The sequence below is a fragment of the Drosophila navojoa genome, chromosome 4 (assembly GCF_054131105.1).
Source record: "Drosophila navojoa isolate 15081-1374.11 chromosome 4, UAZ_NAV_1.0, whole genome shotgun sequence".
NCBI lineage: Eukaryota > Metazoa > Arthropoda > Insecta > Diptera > Drosophilidae > Drosophila > Drosophila navojoa.
Window position 1 is genome coordinate 4,716,378 of NC_142892.1, and position 21,450 is coordinate 4,737,827.

The following is a 21,450-nucleotide window of genomic DNA, read 5'->3' on the forward strand; positions in this document are numbered from 1 at the left end:
ACATATTTGACATCTTGAATGTATAGAAAAGTAATCATTAATATATATTTTTAAATATAAATAATGGTTGTATTGTGTACTTTTATCAAGTCCGTTCAAAATTTAAAATAAAATGAAATCAAATTAACATAAATAACAAGAAAATGATCAAATGTGACGTCACAGTATTTCACATTCACAGCGTAGAGTGTATGGTTGCAATATACAACCTTTTATCCTCTTAATGACCAATGCGCACGGAATGGCAAAATTTAAAATATTTATATAAAAATCAAAGAGTACATGATTATTTAAAAAGTGATAAGCGCTTCGTATATAATTACTTTCTAGTTCTTTTAAAGCAGCGAATCGCATTCCTAATTAGCTAAAAATATTGTACACTTAAAACTGATACATATTCGATTGTTCAGGGCTACAAAATATCGATAGGATTGCGGCATCTTGAAAAGTCAAGTTGCACTTGCGATACGAAAAAAATATTTATGTTTTGCGCCTTTTTATAATAATTATATTTATAATATAATTGTACTGGAACCATCAAGTTGGTTTTGATTTGGCGTTGAACGCTTCTACGAAATGGGTGTGTTTGTACAGATATTTACCATTTTCGTATTTTGGAATAATATTTTTCTTTATTTTGATTCTTAGACTACATAAAACTGCAGGATGAAGTGAAAGCTTTGAAGAATTTGGGTATGCAGCTAAAATAAATATACATATATATGTTGGCTCTTATTAATTAGTAGCATTATAGGAGAACACTTGGAGCACAAGCTAAAACTTGTCAACTTCGAGGTTTGTGATTTACAAAACGATGTCTTAACATTGCTGGACAAATGTGTGGAAATTCAGGTCGACGGTAATCTAAATGACCTGAACTTGAATTATTTACGTGAATTTTACTATACGAAAAAGCGTGAGCAGATCGAAACCAAACTAACTGTAACACAGCAAGCAGCAGAGTTAAAGAAACTACAGCATGCAATAGAAGAGATGGACAAGGATATTGCAGCGCTTGAAAAGTAATATGGTGAACTGATTATTAAATATTCACTAAACTTATAAATTAACTCCCCACAGATTTACCAACTCAGTTGATAAGCGCTTGACCCCGGCAGCTATCCAACAGCAGATTAATGAAATCGAGGCAAAATCCAAGGGTCTTGTAGACAGACAAAAGGGCCTCAAAGTGCCACAGGATTTTAATATTGAAGCGGTTATAGAAAAGATCGATTTGTTGGAGCGAAAGAAATAGATATGTTCTAGTTTTTGTATAAAAATGATTTTAATATGTTTTTATTTAATCAGTTGATTCAAAAAAAATATTTACCATAACACAAAATCAGCAAATCTAAATTAATCGAGCTTTAACTTTTTACTTTCGACGCATTCAAAAAGAAGCTGTAACTTGTCGATTTTTACTTTGATTCTATTTTATTGGAAGTTAACCCTTTACAAAGTGGTCAATTGCTGCTAATTTTTGTTTACGTTGCATATTTGTTGTATATTTGTTTAAAGAATTATTAAAGTTTTTTAAAAACCGTAAAAACCGAATTTAAAACGGTTTATCAACTGCTTAAAGCATACAAATGTTTCAAGTTTCAACCTTTCCTCAATGATTTCTATTCGTTTCTTTTACTTTTCCTTTGCCTGTTGCTCAAATATTTCCAATGTAATTATATGCATCATATATTTATATATGTTTATAAATTGGTGTGTTGCTTGTTTGTGTATGTATTTATAGAATTAATAATTTCATATTCATTAAGTTGTTGCTTGTTGTTGTTGTAATATATAAAGGGCGGGTATGTGGCAGACAAACATTTCAGCCAGCAGCGCGCGCTCCACACGCCGCCTGCCTACTGCACGCTTGAACCATCTCCTAGCGGAATTCGGGCGCATCATCCTGCGTGATGTCGCCATACTTCCAAATAGCCAAATGTGCAGCCAAAGCCGCTTCCTGTGCAGTCCTGTACTGCTCGACGAGCTCCTTTAGCCGACGCTCGCGCCTCTTCTCAACCAGCACAAGTCCATCGGCCACCAACTGCTTGCCCAAGTCCGTCTTCGTTGTGGGATCATGTAGCGTGGCCAGATGCGGTCCATTGCCGACCTTCAGCTCAACATTCAGCTGCAACTTGTGGTTCAGCACGTCGTCGGAGAAGGCGCGCAATGCCTCTTCCTTGTCCTCATTGTCAGCGGGCAGTGCGATCAACGCGAGTGCGTACTCGGTGGCATAAGGCTTCTCGCTACTAAAGGCAGGTGGTAAGGCAGCCAGCCGGCTAATAGGTAGAGTCTACAATGGAAAATAGATAAGAGTCCAGATTAGTAAGGCCTCTCCTTTATCTATATAGCTATATATAATTATGATGGTCATGTTGCACACTGTCGACTGTCACTGGACCACGTCCGGGATGCCCCCAACAAAAAGCGTGCCATATTCAATGTGGAGCACATAGAATCAGAGCCGCTTTGCCGAACAAATGCACCAAAAAATATGGCTCAATTGTCCAGACTTGGTGCGGATAAATCAATGCTCCTTGAACGTGGACACACCCATAGATTGCTGTAGAGTTTGGTGTACATCGCTTCGTGGTCGCAGCTGGCGTCTAACAAATGCGCAGTGTTGATTTGGCAAACTTATGACTCATGCGTTTCGCTTTGAGACGGAAACGGATCTAAGGAGCTTGCGAAAAAAAACTTGAGTTCATTTTAATACTTACTTCCTTGTTGCCGTAGTCGATGTACAGAACAGTGGCGTTGTTGCCCTGAATGCGCTCCACCTTGGCGCGGTACCACTGATTATCGAAGGTGAATTGAGCGGCGACCAGATCACCACGCTTGGGCGTGTACGAGCCGGCAATGGGCGGATTGGCCTGGAAGTCGGCGTGCAGCTTGTTCATCAATGCCTCCAGCTTGGGTCCATTGTCGACCGACTGGGCAAAGAATGTCAGCGTATCGGTAATCTCAGTGACGATAACGTTCTCGTAGTTGACCTTGCGCTCAACCACAACCTTCTCGTCCTTGTCCTCCTCGACGACAACCTTCTCCTCAGGCACTTGTTCCACGTAGTTGGCCCAGATGTTCTTCTTGGCCGCCTTGGCACGATCTTCAGCGCTCTTGAGCAGTCGGTAGTATTCCGATTTTTCGGCACTAAAGTGAACCTCGGCGAGACCCTCCTCGACAAGGGCGACAGACAGATTAACGTTCTGATCAGTCCATAGCCAGCCAATGACCGATGAGCCCGCTTTGTCCGTGGTGTCAATATGCACGGAAACATCACGCTGCAGCACACGCTCCCGGGTGAACGTCAGCGCCTCATCGCCGTAGGGCTCGCCCTCCTGGGCGGGCACGCCATTAAGAGCTGGACGCGAAGAGCGTGGGCACGAAATGCCAGCGAGCAGGAAGGTAACCAGGCAGCTGTCCTTGGGCACGTACAGACGCAACCGTGAGCCGCTGGCAACGAACTCAACGATGGCTTCGGTGCGCAGAGCGCGTTGCCACGAGGGCAGGTACTGCACTTTAATGCGGGAATGCTCGACAGTTAGATCGTTGACGCGTAACGTGGCATTGTCCTTCTTGGCATGAAGACCCTTCTGGCCCTTGATGGCCTGTTGCTCGGCAGCAATCAGTTGATCGTAGGCCGATGACCTCTGGTCATCATCCTGACGATAACGCACGCAAGTGGCCAGACCCTTGGCCACCATTGCCTCAGCCACGTTCTGTCCGCCGATGAGCACAGTATAACAGTGCTTCTCCGGGAAATTGTCACGCATTGGTGAAATGTAGTCCAGATTGCACTGCACCTTCTTGTTGATCAGCTTCTTTCGCAGGAATTCTCGCGCCTCGAACATATGCGGAATTTCGTAGAGTGGACGATAATTCTTGCCACGTGGCGGAGCCTTGACGATCTCCTCCCCATCCGTGCCAACGACAGCGCGCTGATCACGTGGCGGCCGAATAGAGGAGAAGAATACCTTCTTCACCTGACCATTGGCAAGGCGCACGTTGATGGCATCGCCGTTGAAGACCTCGACAACGGTGCCCGTGAAATCCTTCTCCTTGGAGTTGAAAGCGGGTGTTTTCGCTTGGTAATCCTGCCATTGTCGCAGACGTTTCTCCTTCGCAATTCGTTCAGCGGCACGCAATTTATCAGCGCCTATAATTTAGGTATTATTAGTAATTTATACTGGAATTATAGTATTTTTAAATATATGTAGACGGGGTGAAATGAACGCAGTGACAATAATGCAGTCACTGTATTCTTGGAATCCGTCAATTTCATCTGGCAATTGGCAGTTGAGCATACATAGTGCAGCACAAGGCATTGGCCGAAAGGGCACCATGTACTTCAAGTCAGTTGCCAATGGAATACATTTCTCTAAACTCACCTGTCTTCATTACGGCCATGGACCAGTCCACACACTTGGCCAAGCCCTCGCGTAGCAGCGACTCAGCAATGTTGCCCTTGGGGTACAGAATCGTGCCAATGAAGTTGGAATTGTTAACAGACTCTAGCCTGATCTCGACATCACGCTGCAGCAACCGGGTCTCAACGTAATATCGTGCCTCATCCGCGAAGGGCACCTTCACGCTCAGGTCGGGTTTGCCATCGGCATCCAGCTTAACGCCTGGACAGCGAATGCCCGCGATCATGAGCGTAATGTAGTGGAAATCGGGCAGTAAAAAGGCACGCACAGTGGAGCCATCGCGCACATGCTCGATGATGGCCTTGACAGGTTTTCCACCATAGATATCGACGATGTGCGCTGGATTCTCATGCGACCACTTAATGTTCCGGACTTTATCGGCGGGGTTGACATTGTGCGCCCATTTGCCACGGTTGGCTGCACGCGCCTGATCCTCCAGTTCGATGAGAGTCTGCTGCTCGGGCGTTGGACGTCCTTCCCGACGCACCGTTACGAGACCCTCACGCACAATGGACTCAACGACGTTCTCACCGGTTTCCTTGTCCTTGCCCACCCAGACGAAACCGTATTCACGGTTGGAATTCGCGGGTTTGTCATAGGTGAAAGTCACTTCGACGCCGATCAACTTCTTGCGCAGAAATTCGCGTGATTCCCAGGCCCAGGGCTCGTCCTTGGTCTCATCGCCGCCAGCGCCAGGCCGGCGAGCCAGTTTCGGGGCGAGGACATGAGAGAAAGTGATTTGTTTCTCTGGTGGCGGGGCACCCTTGGTGGCGCGAATTACAACCGTGTCACCAGAGAGCACCTGAAATATACGCACGCCACACACAAGCGATGAGGTTAAAATGAAATCAATCTTGCAACCAAAGTAAATGTAAGCACGTGTTTTTCAGAGCAAATGTGTCGATAGGTGGCGCTCAAGTGGTTTCTTAAAGGGCTGCACTACATTGGTGTGACCATACCATGAACGTGTAATAATGCTTATTTATATGCACAGAAAAGTATTAAAATATTAAAGTTAATCCCTAAAAAATATAGCTTATTGTTTTATATTTTGGCTTCTTAGTTTTCATATTTAAATACAATAATAACGGTTTGCCATTTTTAAATACTTCTGTAATCTATTTTAGTACTGTTTTAAAACTGTTTTTACTAATTACCATGATAATGCTTAGTTATGTACAGGAAATCGAGCGAAAGTACTTTAGATATTAAAGTTATTACTATTAGTTTTCCTATTTAAATATAATTTCAGCGGTTTGTCCGCATTGATTTTTTCTGTAATCAAGTTTAAGTTTCTATATTAAGTTGTTTCAACTATTGAAGATTTTGTGCATTGTTTTTTGGTACACAAATAAATTGTATTTTATGGTTAACATATGTATGAATCAAACTAATTATTATTTTTATGTATTACAAATCAAATAAACATACACGTAAAACAACAAATTTTGTGGCCTATTCTTCTACGTGCATTAAGCAGACAAACAGGTGTTGTAATACACTGGGCTTTGATGCATTTTAGATACATATCAACAGGTCTTTCACCCAAACGCTGTAACACCGAATTCAAATTGGAATGATGACGCGGCATTGGAGAGGGGACCAACGTAAAAGATAAACAGTTAGCTCTATTGCCAGAGGTGTTTGCAACGTCATCAGTTGTGAAGTTGACTTTTATTAATTGCAATTGATAACTGTTGATAACCAGCTTTAGCAGCTGCCATGTGCCTATTTTGCTGGAGTTTATACATACATATGTACATACATACTTATGAATGCATAGCATTTATAAGCTAGCTTAAAGTGCACTTAAAAATAAAATTAAATACGGACTGCACAACAAATGCAGTTCTTACATTTTACATACAAAATTACATACATATATTGTATGTATGTAGTACATATATATACATCTATAGATGTATGTATGTGCATACATTTTGCGCCTGTGCAAGCGCTATTTGAGGTTAGAAACGAATAGTTTTGTATTAACCGTACCGCACGGCAAGTAAATTTCAACCTATGTATGTATGTATGTATGTGTGCTTATCAGATAAAAACGCATGTTTCAAAACGCCGGCAAGGCGCTGCTGACTGATGACGTCGACAATGTAAATTGTGGCAGTGGCAACAGTATTCCCGAAATGCGTATGCCAACATTATATGTAAATGAATTTGTACTCAATACATTTTATAGCCGCAGCTGAACAAGAAAATCTGCCAGGTTGGCACCTTCGATAACTTTCGTTTCTTTGCGTTATGCTATTCAGCCATTGTGTGCGTGTGTAAGCGTGTGCGACGTGTCACTCTCACGCAGCTCACATATATGAGCATCTCTTTCGCACATGCTTCAGTGGCATTTGCCGTATTTGCCACGCTGATAATTACAGATTTTGTATTAGTTAGATGCGATTTACGTATTCCATGTGAATGAGTTCGTATTAAAATAGTACACAGATTGAAAAGCACTTAAAAACTACACTTACTTGTTTCACAATGCCGTTTAAAGTCTTTGGAGGCGCTGGTGCATTTGGTGCAGGCGCACCGTCTTTCGCTGGTCCAGCTGTCGTGTTAGCTGCAGTTGCCATATTTCCGTACGCGTGCGGTTTTTACCGGCGGACCGTTATACGTGGCTGTTTTAGTAAGCGGGTTGATTTCCTCAAGTTGATTTAAAGTGCACCTAACACTGTTTTTAACTTAATTAAGTTAATTGAGTACGAACACACCACACAATACAATCACCTCAGAATTTTCACTGTTCAGCAAGCCGTGTGACCAAATCGCTAAAAGTCCGAAATACACTCTCATTGACGAAAATACCAATAGGGAAATGAGCTATATACTGGATGCGCTCAGTTAAGTGTTCAATGTTTATTAAATGTTTATAAGCATTTATATGTATGTATTCAAATATATTTATGTATTTATGTCATAATTAAAATGTTACTTTGTTAATTTTCCTAAAAATAACAAAGTAATGTGCCCAGACTATATAAATACCTTTGGTAAATGCCATCACTATTTGCGTTGACCATATTTAAGCGGGAAAATTTTTGGGTATTCTGCCTATAAACAAAGATGAGCCGCTCAAACAGAATGTTTGGCGATAATGCCTTTAATTTACTAAAGGATCTTCAGCGATCGTCACAGACTATACCAGCTTTCGACGATGACGGCGTACGACAGGTTCTGGAGGAGATAAAAGCGATTTTTGAGGAGAATGTGGCACAAGCGTCCAATTACAACAGTTCAGGAGATCGCAGTTTGTGGCCCCTGCTCAACTACAGGCATGCGGCACTTCAGCGAAATAAACGTTGTCTTCTGGCTTACCTATATGAGCGAATGCAGCGTATCAAAGCCATGCGTTGGGAGTTCGGCCCTATTATACCCAGTGATATAAAGCCAGCACTCTGTGAGCCAGAAGTGCAATTCTTCAATAACTACTCGAAGTCTCTGGCAGCATATATGCGCTCCGTTGGTGATGGACAAGGCATTGACTTAACTGGTAACTTACGTCCACCGAAGTCTCTATATATTGAGGTACGATGCGTGGAGAATTATGGCAAGTTTGAACTGGATGACGGCGAGGTTGTTCATTTAAGGAAAAACAGTCAGCATTACTTGCCTCGAGCCCAAGTGGAACCGCTGGTACGTCAGGGTATTCTACAGCACATAACTTAGGGTATAAATAATAGATGCTTAAATAAAGCATAGATAAATATTACTAAAAAAGTTTATATATTTCTGAAGGAATTACACTTGAAGGAAGCTTTTCAATTTTTTTCTAATCGTTACAGCTAATCGATAGATCAATTTGACAGCTGCTCGATTGGTTATGTTAAATTGCCGGCTACGATTTTATAATTGATTATGAATGAATAATTTATAAGTAATTTTCAGTTAGTATCCAACATTAGCTATAGTGGATGTTTTAATTAAAGTTTTTTAATGGATAGTTCTGGGTATGATTTATTTTTATTTCATTATTCCCTATTCAAAACCAAGTATCGAAAGTATTTCGAATAATAATCGAATGTGCGCTGTTAATAACATTAAACATCTTTTGAGCTCTCAGCTGATTGGCCATCATTACGTGAATCCAGATTTAGTGAATTAAAATTTGGTTTAAAAATGAATCAAGCCGATGTCAGCAAACTAATGTCACAGCTGAGAATTGCTGTGCGACCAACCAAACGTAACTTAAAAAACCCTGATGGCCCAGAAGGCCGTCTACTGAAGCTGCGAAAAACCGTGACGGCGTTGGTCAAACACGAGCGCATTGAATTGTATTATAATCGGGCTGATGAAGCGCGTGGATATGCTGAATTGGTGAGTGTAAAATTTGAGGCAAGTAATGTTGAAGTATTGCTAACTTATAAGTTCTTTCAGCTCATTTCAAATGCTATACGCCATGGCGATCGACACAAAGCAACCATGGAGCTAGCAGACTACTGGCTGCTGGAAAAACAACTTGTTCATAAACTCTTTAAGGTTTTAGTACCGCGCTTCGAGAACTCTACCGTTTCCTACACACGCATGTTCAAGGCGCCACGCGATTATCCAGGAATGTACTATAGAAAATCAGTGCTGGAGCTACGTGGAAATCCTTATCCCGCACTGATACCAGATAACAGCCAGAATCGCAATTTATTACACAATGTGCTGCTGGACGAGGCGCGCAAGGAGTTCCGACGTGAAAAGTTAGCAAGCTTGGCTAACAAACTGGCTGCTGAGACTGAGAATGCAACAGCATCAACAATTGAAACACCTGCACAAGCACCTGTAACGGATCCACAGTCCGAGCAGTCAAAGCAAGCCGAGGAAGCGCCCAAAGCATAGTTAACTATTGTAAATCTGTTGATGTAATACATTTTTCTAAGCTAATTTATAATATACAGAGATGTTAAACGGGTGGTATTTACATGTGTGTTGAAGAGAGTGATAGGGACAGACAGAGAGAGAGAGAGTGAGAGAAAGTAAAGAGAATGCCGGGCGAGAGCGCAAAGCTTGATAAAGCTCTAATTTGACCATCCCTTTAAAATAATCTCGCGCAATAAATATATATGTATGTAAATATATACATGTAAATACTTACACTTGTATACATATATATGTATGCGTGTATTTTTATACATAATTATTAAAAAGGATGGGCCAAACGCCTACAGTTCCTGCACTGGTGTATGTGCGCGTGTCTTTATCTGCAGCTCGACGCTGATAAAACACGTATGAAAGCTTTGTAGGTTTTATAATTTATTACAAACCCGACTGAGAAGCCTATCAGAATGGAATGAGCGTAATTACTTATGTCAACTCTTGAAGGCAAATAGGAAATTGGAATTAAAAATGGAAAATGAGTTAGGAAAATTTAATTGAATTATATCTTTACAGCATAGTTGCAGTGAAGCATAGCGCGAAGTTCTGCCTAACTGCAACTGGATACCCATTGATAATGGTAAATGAGGGTATAATGATTTTGATCACAATGTATGTAACAGACAATAGATAGGCGCTCGTTCCGGCATTCAGGGTGTTTTCTAGTCAGGCACTCTCGACTAAAGCACTTGTTTTCTCTCTCACTTTTACTAAAATGCGAAAGTTATGTGCCTGGATTTGCTGTAATATTTGAGCCAATTGAAAAGCTTTAGGCTCTGCATTCTTGTTTATTGACAAAGATGGGTCCTAAATAACGGAAGACCATGAAGCTATTTACACATATACATACATATGTAAATATGTGTATGTGCTAATTGTTAAGCTTATAATATGACACCGAGCTGGCCTTGCCCACAGATAATCGTACACATGATATGTTGCAGTCATTACGAATCCGTAAATATTTATATTTAAATAAATAGATTTCATACTTTTTCATTTATTATACATACATACATATGTATATATGTATATCATCAGTCTTGTAGAACGTAGCTAACAAGCAATCAGTCGGCTGTTGTATAGTTAAAGCTTGCTAACATTGCAATGGCTCAAAAAGTCAATTTTCCAATCTATAAGAATATGATGAATATTAAATATATATCATTAAATATATAAATTTCATTCTCTACCTTTGCCAGTTAGACAGATCTCGCGCAACATATCGCAGTGGCTATAAAAGAACTGATGCTCATTCGTATATGTGGCACAGATGGGCAGGAACGGATCACAGTCGTCCAGGCCCTTGCAGCGACTGCTCGAATACTCAAAGACCGGCAGAGAGAAGACGCAGAGCACAGATGCCACACAGATGATCAGCAGAAGAAGCAATGATAATTTCGATAATATGCGAAACGAAGGCATGCTAAAAGGTTTTTAGCACTCTAGCAGAATGAGTCACGCTTTTCTCTAAGCTAGATGAATATAATACGATATTAGCTTATTTTTGCAACTGAAGTGAGCCCAAAGTCAACTCACCTATTGGCACATAAATTTGGTTATATACTTTCGTTTGAGTAAACGATATTGTTTCGTGTTGAGAACTGATAATCACTGGGAAGCTTGAGCGCTACTGTGCGCTCTCGCACTGATGTCTCTGTACTCTATTCGGCGAGCTGAAGCCCCCCATCTGGCTGGGCCCAGCGATTGTCATGACAACGCGTCGATTGTGGCGCATTGTTATTGTTATTGTTGCTCACCGACACAATGATAAACATTGGGCACAATCGCAGTGCGGGCTATTGTTTATCCCGCTATTGCCGGCAAAAAAAAATAATAAAATAAAATAAAACCCCAATGAATTCCGATGCCGTTGCTCATCTAACTGGAACACCGTTTCCAGCTGAATCGGAAGTGTTGCCTAGCGGAAGCGTTGCGTGCAGCTAAACCATATTTGCGAGCTGAGCTCGTGAACTTTATAGGTCAAAACAAAAATGCCGGACACTAGGCCGGTCCACTAATAGTCTGAGTTTAGTTTCCCATTGCATTCACATATTTGTCACATGTCAACAAATGTTTTAAACTAGCTAAAGCTGGCTATACCTATTATTTAAATTTATTCCTAAACTTCATAGGTCAGAAAAACCGGCAAATTGAATAAATAGTCAGAGCTTTGATTCATTCACCTATTGCTCACATGTGATGGAATATATACATTGTATATGCAGTAAACTCGTTATAAGCTTGATAATTCTATGTATAATCTAAATTTGCATATTTAATATAGTATATTCACACCTGCGTATAATATTTAGAAACCCCGGCTGATCAAATAAGAGTCAGACTTATGATTCATTCGCATATTTATCACGTCATTAAAGCTTGATATTTCTACAATCTAAATTTATATATCCAATACCATACATTGTGTATAATACGACTTACATCACTTGATGGCACTTGCAACATACTCAAGTATGTATTTGTGTGCCGCTTGTGTGCCCACAAACGTCAAGATGACTGCATTTCCTGCTTATGTGGATTTTGCCAGCGTCCCTATGTATGCATGTAGTTGGTCTATGCGAAAAAGTTGAGCAGACATACATACATACACTTGCAACATTGTATGTAAAACAATGGAGACATAATACATGCATTTACATACATACATACATATATAAATACATATGACTTGCATACATAACAATTCGGTATATCAACGTGTGAAATCAATATAGAGCTTCAGTTATTTGCACGTAACTCGCACAACTTTGGAGCTGCCTTAACCAAATTTTGCATTGAGTTTTTATTTTTTATTTATTTATTTATTTATTATATAGAATTTTTTTTTATTTATTATATAGAATTTTTATTTTTTTCTGTTTTTATACTCAAACGAATTAATTTATTCCAAATTCAATTTTAAAAAATTAAATGAATTATTAAGTTTAATTCGCACTCAGTTTCATTTCAAACCGTTAGAAAATGCAGAAGTTATTAAAGAAAATGCGTGGGGTCAATTAATTGGCAAAGTCACGTGGCTTATTAGCGTCATGCCTAAACATTTTCTCTCTCACTCGAACACACACATACATTCATGCAAACGCGTGCATCCCTATTGGCTTGCTATAAATAACATAAGCAATTGAATTGTATTTGATTTGCCAGCTTGGTAGCTTAGCTGTGCATTTGGCACTTTTGTGTGGGATCGCTGCGTGGCGCAGTTGGTTGAGGCGCGAATTGAATTGCTGTCAAAGCAATTTACACATGACTGACTGAGCAGAGGCAGGTTCAAATCTTGACGAAGGAAAGTCTTCATAATTGTTCAAGTAGAAAGAGATTTTAATGTTTCAATTATTATTATACAATATATACATACATATTTATATTTATTGATTGTTGAGTAATTGACAATAACATTTCCGCTGGCAATTGCTGTTACTGTTGTTAGGTTTCCATTTATTATTACGTGCTTATTACGTATAGATGCTTGCAGTGAAAGCTTAAATGTGCTGTCTCAGCATTTACTTATGACTGAGGAGCATAATCGTACTCGAATCTTAACGAAGCGGGCATGTCTTCTCATTCTTCAAATATATATTTGGTTATGCATTCATTGCTAAAGCTGCTGAGCAGACTCTGGTTAGAATCTTGACGAAGGCAAATTAACTCAGTCAAGTAGAAAACATTTTAAGGTTTCCTTGAGTATGTACACATTTATTGATTATATATCGTACTCATATTTTAAGAATCTTTCAAAGCAGGTGCTTAGGGTATATCTCGGTCGGTTTTCTATTTCTTTTACTGAAAGTACTTAATGCCTGACATACTTTCCTATTCAAGTCACGTTAAGTATTATTTCTAACGCTAATGGGATTAATAATAATGTATTTTAAAATGCAATTTTTGGCATTTTCAGACTTCATTTTAGCTATAAATAGCCTTAGTAGCAATAAAAATGGTTACGCTACATATATGAGCCAGCTATAAGAAGCAATATATTTTGTGGTTTAATCTTTCAGTGGGCAATATATGAAAATATTATTGCGCGCACAAGTCAATAGCAACAGCAATAACCTACAACAACAGCCGAGCCACAAGGATAGGCAGCACAAATGAATGCCACGCACACGGAGAAGGGTAAAAAATATTGGCACAGTCCAACCGAAGCCCATCTAGAAGCCCAGCTCGACTCGTGTGAAGTGGTCGACTGCTTATACCCTGTACATTTAAAAGGTAGAGGCAGAAAGAGAGTAAGATGATCATGATGATCAGCAATCATATTATATATACTTCAAACTTTCATCCCTTAAATAATTTCTATATGAATTTACACCTTACACATCATTCTCATCATTCCAGGGCATCTCTTAGCAGCATCGCTTCACGCTTTCCTCTTGTTACTATTCGGAATTTGCTGATATGCGCGCACCGATATCGACTTGTTTTTGCGGTTGTGGAAAAGTGGGGGTGGCTGGGGACTTATATGGGTCAGCGGACAGTGAACAGCGTACGGCGCATAGCGTACGGCGTATACACATATCATGTGTGCAATATTAGCCAGAATCCATTTGGCTAAACCAGCAGAAAAAGGTTCAAGTGTAAGCAATAAACAAATATTTCAAATTACTCCCATGAGATGCACGAGATTTGCCTTTCGTGTTTATTGTCGATTGTATTTATCATTTCATCTTTATTATAAATACACGTCAAGTGTAGTGAACGTGCAGTGGGCGTACATGACGGCATAATACTTTTTCGTGTTACAAAAATTGATTCAATTTATGGATCTATTTGTAGATCTGTAAGTTTGGGATTCTAGATTAAGAGTACAGGTAGATGTAGTTTTTTTTATGTGCCACGCCCTACACGGGCGGGGATATAAATATATTAATGCATATTAGTTCCAAAATTTCAAAACTGTATCAACATTATAATCATAAGATATAGTAAACCCCATTTTGCCGTGGCCTAAGAGGTCTATAGTCGACTCACATTGCTCAAAGCCCATACACTCGTTTGCTATTTCATCAGGAAGGCATATAAATGTTCATATAAATCGAAAAAGTTGAGTGGTTTAAAATGGGAGATGTCCATTTCGGACCTTTGACCCAATTGTGCACTGATGTGCACTGTTTTACACTCGCACAATTAGGAGGGAAGCGCACATGCTGTGTCTTTATAGACATTACAAATTACAAATGAATTCCAGGCACGTGATCTGCTGCTTGACTGCATCCGTTGGCCAACACCAACACCAACACCAACACCAATACCAACACCAACGCTGCACAACTGCCCCAAATGGGTTGCAGCAGTTTGCATTTAGAGTGGGCTTTATGGCTATGGGCTTCTAGCTGATTGTGGTCAAATTATATGTATATGTATAAAGTGTTTTACAGCTAGGTGAATTTATATCATTTAATTTAATTAAGTTGCCATTTGGATGACTAGGGTAATATATATTTATTATTTTAGTATTTTAATACTTTATTGGTATTCTTTTTTTGATAAAGAAAACTATTCTAAAAGCGTATTTTTTTATAATTTTAAGAATATGAAATAATTATTTGGACTAATTTGTAATTATTTTTGTAAATTTTAATATGCAAATATATTTACTTTATCACACATATCTCCATAAAGCCTATCCAAATAACTTTCATATGTAAATCCAACAGACTTTCAGGTGAGCAACATAATCACCCATCAGATGGGTCGGGCTCGGCAAATGGGGAGTATTTCGCTCTGAGTTGTGGCTTTCGGTTTTGCCCTTTAAACTGCGTTGCTCATGAGTGCTTCAATATTTCATTGGACTTTTCGACCTGAGCCTGGACTGACCGTGCGACTAAATTACATTTGCATTATTAAATTTTATGACAGCTGTTGGTCTCAATAGCCTCGGCGCGTTTGTACTCAATGGCCATGGTACAGACAATTTGTGGGTATATTATATGTGGATATATAGTATATTAAGTACGCATATGTGCAGGGAGCTCAGACTCGTTTATCTAGATGGTTTTAAGAGTTTGTCATATCAGTAATTAATATTACTACGAGTCGTAATATCTTGTGATGCAAGTTTGTTATCAGAGATTCAATTAGATATTGTTTAATTGATTGATAGCTTGCTTCATATGCTAATTTTTGTTAAGGATAGATGTATATTTTTCCGTTTTTAATTAGATATATTACTTTGTTCATATTTTGAGAAGACTATATTTGTTTCTTGGTGCAAATCCGCTGTTCTGCCCTGCTTGGATTGCTAAGTTAAGTTTAGATTCAGAATGAGTAAAAATATCAAAATATATATAGACCAATCTATCTATATATTGTCTATCTATATACATATCTATCTGTCTATCTATCAGTGGGTAGATTATAAATATGTCAGTCTATGATTATATTGGTCCCTTAGCTTGTTAGCCTATCATCCCACTCAATACCCAGTTACTATAAGAATTTGCATTGAGTTGAATTATAAGGCATGCTGGAATAGAACTTTATCTAATCCATTATCAAATTCACAACAATAGACACATGGAACACATGAGTTTTCTAAGCAAAATGAATATGTTCTTTATATTCTTTATACACATCATAAAGTTGATTAAAAGCCCATTCTCCTTTACGCCCTGTCTCCCTAATCTCTTGTTAATGATAAGAAGATTTTTGACTAAGTTTATTTTCATCAGGGAAATTCTGCTTAAAGCTGCAACAAAAGGCAACATCTTCAAGCAGGAAGCGAACCGACTGCAGCTGTGTGTGGCGTCTATTTTTGGAACATGCGCAGCTTTATTATGATAAAAGCAGCGAGAGAAAGAGAGAGCGTGTGAGAGAGAGAGAGAGAGACAGAATGCGAGGCAGGGCAAGAGCATGGTAGATAGAAAGAGAGTACATATGTGTGTGTGTGTGTTTGTGTGTGTGTGTGTGTATCGCATGTAGATGAGAGCATAACATCCTTCAGGATACTCCGACTGGGGCTTTTTGCAGCTTTTCGCATATTTTGGCCATTCAGTTTTAAAGAGACGCGCAACGACAGCAGTTCAGCAAAAATTTGTGCCGAAGTGATACTCCTCTGGTCTATAACGGTGCTCAGCTTCATCCACAGTCACAATCACCGTTTCAGAGGTGGTGGAACATTTTGTGTGTGTATAACGGTTAGTTCATCAATTGTGCTACGCAGTTAGCGACTACAAGAAAAAACAGTCAAAGCTGAAAAAAAATCTGAAAACGAAAATCTTCAAGATTTCATATATTTGTGCATATTTAAGCAAAGTCTATTGGTTATTGTCGTGAGTTATTCCAAAAGTTTGTGCTTTTCCAGAGTTCCTCGGTGGCCGTGTCTGGGTTTATCACATCTCTATAGAGCGTATTGCGTCACTACACACTTAGTTGAGCATTTTTGAGGACGCTTTGTTTGCACAGGGTAAGCGAAAAATGAAAAACTTGCCTGGCGTTTTTATTAATTTAATTAAAACGCGACCCAACCTAGCATTTACGAGGGGGGGTTTTGGTATATTTCTGATTTTATATGTATTAGTTATTATATAGTTTACCTATGTACCTGGAAAACAACCACCTTAGTTTTATATATATTTACCTAACTTTGAATATTATATGAATGTATTTCAAATGTTATATGACTTGAAAAGCAAATTCGTTCACTCATTATATTATACAGCGTTATTTATTTATTATTTGTAAAGTTTATTATTTAATATCTAATTTTTTGTTTGTTTTTAATATTTAACATTTTTTTTTTTATATATTTATTTTTTTAAATTTTCATTTATTAATAAAAAAAAAAGGATTAAAATGGATTTATTTTCTTTTATGAATATATTTAAATAAAGAATAATAATTTAATTTTGCTGTTGTTTTTAAATATATTTTTCTATTCTCGATATTAGTTTGACTTTTCAAAATTTTCAAATTGTGTTTTATTTATTAACAATAAAAAAATCAACTATATTTGCAGGCAATCGACAAACCTACAATGAGTCACAATTGCAAAGGGCTGCTGTTGGCCATGATCTTAACATGGTCAAGCTTACTGCCTATTTTAGTGAACGGCACCACAGAGCTGCAGGAGACGCCACTGGCTCTGCCCGTGGCCGAGTTCACCAAGCCGACGGCGGCGACACAAGGTGAGATCTGGGAGGAGGACGATCACGAGGTGTTAATACGCAATGAGCGCGGCACCAAGAGCGATGGTAAGTTTACTTATTATAATCACTAATTAAATGGAATACTTACTATTTGTATTCGATTACAGGACTCTCTTGTCGCTATGGCAAAAATCCCTGGACCGAATGTGATACCAAGACCAATACGCGTTCACGAACTCTGACATTGAAAAAGGGCGATCCGGCTTGCGATCAAACTCGCACCATTCAAAAGAAGTGCAAAAAAGGTAAATATGGATATCCAAAATTAGAATATATGTATTCAAATTTTCTAGATATTATTTGACCTATAGATTAGACAGTTGGGAAAAAATACAAATCTATTGTAGAAAACTAACTTGAGTTGATTTTCGTGAGTTGTTCTCTAAAATTTTGTTAAAACTCCATTCCTTTTGCAGCGTGTCGATATGAGAAGGGTTCCTGGTCGGAGTGTGTCACAGGCCAAATGACCAGAGCTGATAAATTGAAGGCCACGAGCGATCCATCATGCGAGTCAACACGCATAATCAAGAAGAACTGCAAGCCCGGCAAGTCCAAGGATAAGAGCGCCAAGGAGCAGCGCAAGAATAAGGACAAAGGTTAGTAAACCAAAAACTGCATTGCAGTCGGGCATTACCCTAAAGAATACTAAATACTAATACTAAAGAATACTCATTCACGGTCCAAACGTTGCTATTGACTTTCGTGAATGAGTATAACATTATTTTTGCAATATGTTTGAATATACATATATTTATATATACGAGGTCTGATTTGATATTGATACATGAGTTCTTGAAAATGTGAAAGGGAACTACGATATTAATTTGGAAGAAACAGATCTTGTATATATTTCTTATATTCATTCTAACAATTCTCATATAAAACTCTTTTATTCTTGGCTTCTTATTGCATATCATATAGCTGCTCGAAAAGGACGCGTTTAAATGAACTCTGGTAGCGTATTTTACGGATTTTTTAAAGTCAAATATAAGATTATTTCCCAGAAGCTCTCGTTTATCAAATATATATATGAAGTCTAAATAAAACCGTAAAAAAAATAAACCTACATAACCGTAAACATTATATTTGAATACATAATTAAAATTTGTAGATTTGTTTTACAAAGAAAAAAAACGTAAAATCAATACTTAAAACAAAAATAGAGTTTGACGAAAAGAATAATTAATTAAAAATATTATGTGGAACCAAAGAAACCAAAAAATCAAAGAAATTTAGTTCATTCAAGTTTTATCCAAGTTAAAATGAAAAACTAATATGACTGAACCGGAGGATAATAGGATACACTTAATAATCCGGCAGATTGTCTGACAATTCTTATAAAGCATTAGCCGAGTTATACATTAAAAAATAACTTTACATAACACATTAATTAAAAACCTCCCTCATACTTAACTAAACGAAACAAAAACAAAAAGTTATTCAAACATATAATTGATGTAATGATGTAAAATGTTCGTCTGAATATATCAGCTTCTCCATTTGATCTCACTTAAAAAAGAGAACAGAATGAAAAGGAAAATATGAAATGATATAAGTAAACATTTAGGCATACAATTAAAATGCAAAACATTTAATAAAACACAAAAAAAAGAAAGGAAACAAAAATAAAAACACTTAGTGTAAATATTGTAAAGAGTAATACAATAGTATTACAAGAGATAATGAATAATGAGTAAAATGAACGAACGATGATCGATGAGTGATGAGCTAGGCCAATGGCTCTAGATACCGATTGCGTATTTTAAAACAAAACCTACATATTATATACCCTAACTTTATATATGACTAATAGTAATGTTTATAAATCTTAACAACTACCAAACGATTTTATAATTTCAATTGAATGAGAAATAGTTTATATATGATTTTACCAAAAACATTTTTATCAGTTAGAACTGATAATTCTAATAGTTGTAAAAGTATATCAGGTCCGGTTCTAATTGAAAAGAAAACCCAAACATTTTTAAAACCATTTCATACCATTGTTGTATGATCTGCTAGGAGTGTTTACATATGGGTGTGTTTTCGTATACATCAAAATTATGTAAATGTTACGAAATATACATACATACCTATATGGATAATGTGAAAACAAAAGAAACATTTATATATGAATATTTAATGTCAATGTGTTTAACTGAAATTATTTTCATTCTATTTGGCAAGCCAACAAGTAAATCAGAAATTATATACATACAATATAGTCATTTGCATTCATACGTATTTACATACATAAGGTCAGAATACCATGAAAGATAAAAATAACATAAAACAATGAAAACAAAAATAATAACTGAAATTACATCAAATATTATAAATAAAAAACTTGACATAAAGATTTAAATAAAAACCAAATCTAGAAGAGTTTTTTCTAACCTAAACCAAATGCCTTTTCAGTCTATATAAATAATTTATAATTTAAATATAATTCTAATCAGCTAACTATAATCAGCTTCTGAAAAAGATTATGTATTCTTTATAGGGTCGAGTATTCCTCCTGCTGCTAATGGAACGAATTAGCCCCAATCTACTATAACCCACCATTCTTAATTGGTTTGTATCATAAAAAGCTCTGAAATGCATAAGCCATCTTCGAGGGATGTTAGGAAATTCAGCTTAGTCATAATGTGACACCGTCAGGCGCTAGGAAATAGGTGTGTCTGGTTAATAAACAACGTTAATTGACGATATTTTTTATGGAGGACACACATTAGAGCATATACTTAAATATAACTAATTAAATCATAATTTAATTTTACATTATTCTTCGTTAGGTTTTCGTAGGTTTAGAGAATATTTTGTATATATGTATTTCAATTTCTGTATACTGTAGCTTTTATATTTGTATGTATGTGCATATTTAGTTCATTCATATCTTCCGTGTTTGTCATACATACATACATATACATACACTCATATACAAATGTACATTGACATTTGGAGCTGCTAATATGGAATATGGAACTGCGAAACATACAGCGTCCGCATTTAAATCAAGAGTAGAGAAGTGTGAATAAAGAACTGAGTAAACAGCAGAGTCATCAAAAAACATAATATATATACGTACATATGTACATACATACATATATCAGCATGAACTGTGGGGTCGGTATCAAGTTGCAGTTGAATTTGATTGTGCCTCGGCAAAAAATGTTTGTATGTCGCATATGTTTAACCGCGTCATCTTACAGACGATTGGTAAATTTGCTTGGGGTAAAAGCTACAAGTATACGTATACACACATACATATGTGCATACATATGTATGAATGGATATAAGTTTATTTATACATACATACATACATACATATGTGCATATTTGTGTAAAACACGCTCATTAAGTTCCCGTTTCCCACATTAACAATGTAATCAGCAATGGCGTCAGAAGTCATTGATGACTACATATAAACACATACTGTGTATGTATGTACATACACACACTCATATGTGCACATATTTATAAGTGTGTGTCAGCAGAAAGAAAGACTTCATTTTTGCACACATACATACATACACACATATGCATATGCATATTGTTGTTATTGTCATTCATTGCAGAAGTAAATAACTTCTTAAAAGATCTCATAAATTATCGCACACCCATAATAATCTGGCATAAGAAAATTCCTGTGAAAAAAAATCCGGGCAAAAATAAGGTACATATCAACACACATCAACAATTGAGATGAAATTTCCCAGCAAATATGTAAGACAAATGCAGAGCGAGAGCACGACAAGTCAAGTAAAGTCAAAGAGAGCGTGAGAGCATAGCATAACAGGGCAGCAAAGAGAGCATGTCCAAAAGGAGAACGCAAGTGTAGAGAGAGACTGAAAAATGGATATTTTAGCATAGGCAGTAGAAGGTGAATGCTCATGCGCAGAAAAAGAACCAGCAAACAGAAAAAAAGGAATGAAACCAACATACTGTAAACTGAATTTTAAAGCCAAATCCAAGTT

At 37.5% G+C, this 21,450-nt stretch overlaps 6 protein-coding genes across 7 annotated transcripts; 4 read left to right on the forward strand and 2 right to left on the reverse strand.

Moving 5' to 3' along the window:
• The first annotated feature begins 418 nt into the window (after positions 1 to 418).
• On the forward strand, positions 419 to 1,356 carry wac (wee Augmin). Of its 2 annotated transcripts, XM_089259452.1 has the most exons (5): positions 420 to 580; positions 649 to 693; positions 755 to 852; positions 916 to 1,022; positions 1,081 to 1,356. In XM_089259452.1, exons 1-5 carry the CDS (start codon positions 577 to 579, stop codon positions 1,253 to 1,255), a joined length of 429 nt encoding a protein of 142 aa, XP_089115578.1. In that variant the 5' UTR covers positions 420 to 576; the 3' UTR covers positions 1,256 to 1,356. The 2 variants fall into 2 exon arrangements, with proteins under 2 accessions (XP_017955498.1, XP_089115578.1); XM_018100009.3 differs by having other exon boundaries at positions 419 to 580; positions 755 to 1,022.
• Positions 1,267 to 7,194, reverse strand: Tudor-SN (Staphylococcal nuclease domain-containing protein 1). The gene is made up of 4 exons (XM_018099981.3): positions 6,914 to 7,194; positions 4,389 to 5,229; positions 2,721 to 4,156; positions 1,267 to 2,293 (listed from the first exon to the last, which is right to left on the reverse strand). The coding sequence occupies exons 1-4, from the start codon at positions 7,013 to 7,015 to the stop codon at positions 1,883 to 1,885; spliced, it is 2,790 nt and encodes a 929-aa protein (XP_017955470.1). The 5' UTR covers positions 7,016 to 7,194; the 3' UTR covers positions 1,267 to 1,882.
• Positions 7,195 to 7,442: 248 nt separating this feature from the next.
• Positions 7,443 to 8,159, forward strand: LOC108650737 (DNA replication complex GINS protein PSF1). Its single transcript, XM_018100005.3, has one exon. The coding sequence runs from the start codon at positions 7,506 to 7,508 to the stop codon at positions 8,106 to 8,108; it is 603 nt and encodes a 200-aa protein (XP_017955494.1). The 5' UTR covers positions 7,443 to 7,505; the 3' UTR covers positions 8,109 to 8,159.
• Positions 8,160 to 8,467: 308 nt separating this feature from the next.
• Positions 8,468 to 9,344, forward strand: mRpL17 (mitochondrial ribosomal protein L17). Its single transcript, XM_018100003.3, has 2 exons — positions 8,468 to 8,756; positions 8,817 to 9,344. Exons 1-2 carry the CDS (start codon positions 8,559 to 8,561, stop codon positions 9,264 to 9,266), a joined length of 648 nt encoding a protein of 215 aa, XP_017955492.1. The 5' UTR covers positions 8,468 to 8,558; the 3' UTR covers positions 9,267 to 9,344.
• An 892-nt stretch (positions 9,345 to 10,236) lies between these two features.
• Positions 10,237 to 11,411, reverse strand: LOC108650741 (uncharacterized). Its single transcript, XM_018100012.3, has 3 exons — positions 10,842 to 11,411; positions 10,496 to 10,777; positions 10,237 to 10,435 (listed from the first exon to the last, which is right to left on the reverse strand). Exons 2-3 carry the CDS (start codon positions 10,725 to 10,727, stop codon positions 10,389 to 10,391), a joined length of 279 nt encoding a protein of 92 aa, XP_017955501.1. The 5' UTR covers positions 10,728 to 10,777; positions 10,842 to 11,411; the 3' UTR covers positions 10,237 to 10,388.
• Positions 11,412 to 16,301: 4,890 nt separating this feature from the next.
• miple1 (midkine and pleiotrophin 1) lies at positions 16,302 to 18,633 on the forward strand. Its single transcript, XM_018100006.3, has 6 exons — positions 16,302 to 16,462; positions 16,630 to 16,731; positions 17,284 to 17,518; positions 17,581 to 17,718; positions 17,890 to 18,069; positions 18,395 to 18,633. Exons 3-6 carry the CDS (start codon positions 17,302 to 17,304, stop codon positions 18,415 to 18,417), a joined length of 558 nt encoding a protein of 185 aa, XP_017955495.1. The 5' UTR covers positions 16,302 to 16,462; positions 16,630 to 16,731; positions 17,284 to 17,301; the 3' UTR covers positions 18,418 to 18,633.
• The last annotated feature ends 2,817 nt before the right edge of the window (positions 18,634 to 21,450 follow it).

Coding starts and splice junctions, on each gene's coding strand:
- wac (XM_018100009.3), top strand. Junction 694..754: donor GAAAGCTTTGAAGAATTTGG/GTATGCAGCTAA, acceptor GTAGCATTATAG/GAGAACACTTGGAGCACAAG. Junction 1,023..1,080: donor GATATTGCAGCGCTTGAAAA/GTAATATGGTGA, acceptor AACTCCCCACAG/ATTTACCAACTCAGTTGATA.
- Tudor-SN (XM_018099981.3), bottom strand. CDS start 7,015: ATGGCAACTGCAGCTAACACGACAGCTGGACCAGCGAAAGACGGTGCG. Junction 5,230..6,913: donor TAAACGGCATTGTGAAACAA/GTAAGTGTAGTT, acceptor CGTATATTTCAG/GTGCTCTCTGGTGACACGGT. Junction 2,294..2,720: donor TCGACTACGGCAACAAGGAA/GTAAGTATTAAA, acceptor TTTCCATTGTAG/ACTCTACCTATTAGCCGGCT.
- LOC108650737 (XM_018100005.3), top strand. CDS start 7,506: ATGAGCCGCTCAAACAGAATGTTTGGCGATAATGCCTTTAATTTACTA.
- mRpL17 (XM_018100003.3), top strand. CDS start 8,559: ATGAATCAAGCCGATGTCAGCAAACTAATGTCACAGCTGAGAATTGCT. Junction 8,757..8,816: donor CGCGTGGATATGCTGAATTG/GTGAGTGTAAAA, acceptor AAGTTCTTTCAG/CTCATTTCAAATGCTATACG.
- LOC108650741 (XM_018100012.3), bottom strand. CDS start 10,727: ATGCCTTCGTTTCGCATATTATCGAAATTATCATTGCTTCTTCTGCTG. Junction 10,436..10,495: donor GATCTGTCTAACTGGCAAAG/GTAGAGAATGAA, acceptor ATATTCTTATAG/ATTGGAAAATTGACTTTTTG.
- miple1 (XM_018100006.3), top strand. CDS start 17,302: ATGAGTCACAATTGCAAAGGGCTGCTGTTGGCCATGATCTTAACATGG. Junction 17,719..17,889: donor TCAAAAGAAGTGCAAAAAAG/GTAAATATGGAT, acceptor TTCCTTTTGCAG/CGTGTCGATATGAGAAGGGT. Junction 18,070..18,394: donor GCGCAAGAATAAGGACAAAG/GTTAGTAAACCA, acceptor CATATCATATAG/CTGCTCGAAAAGGACGCGTT.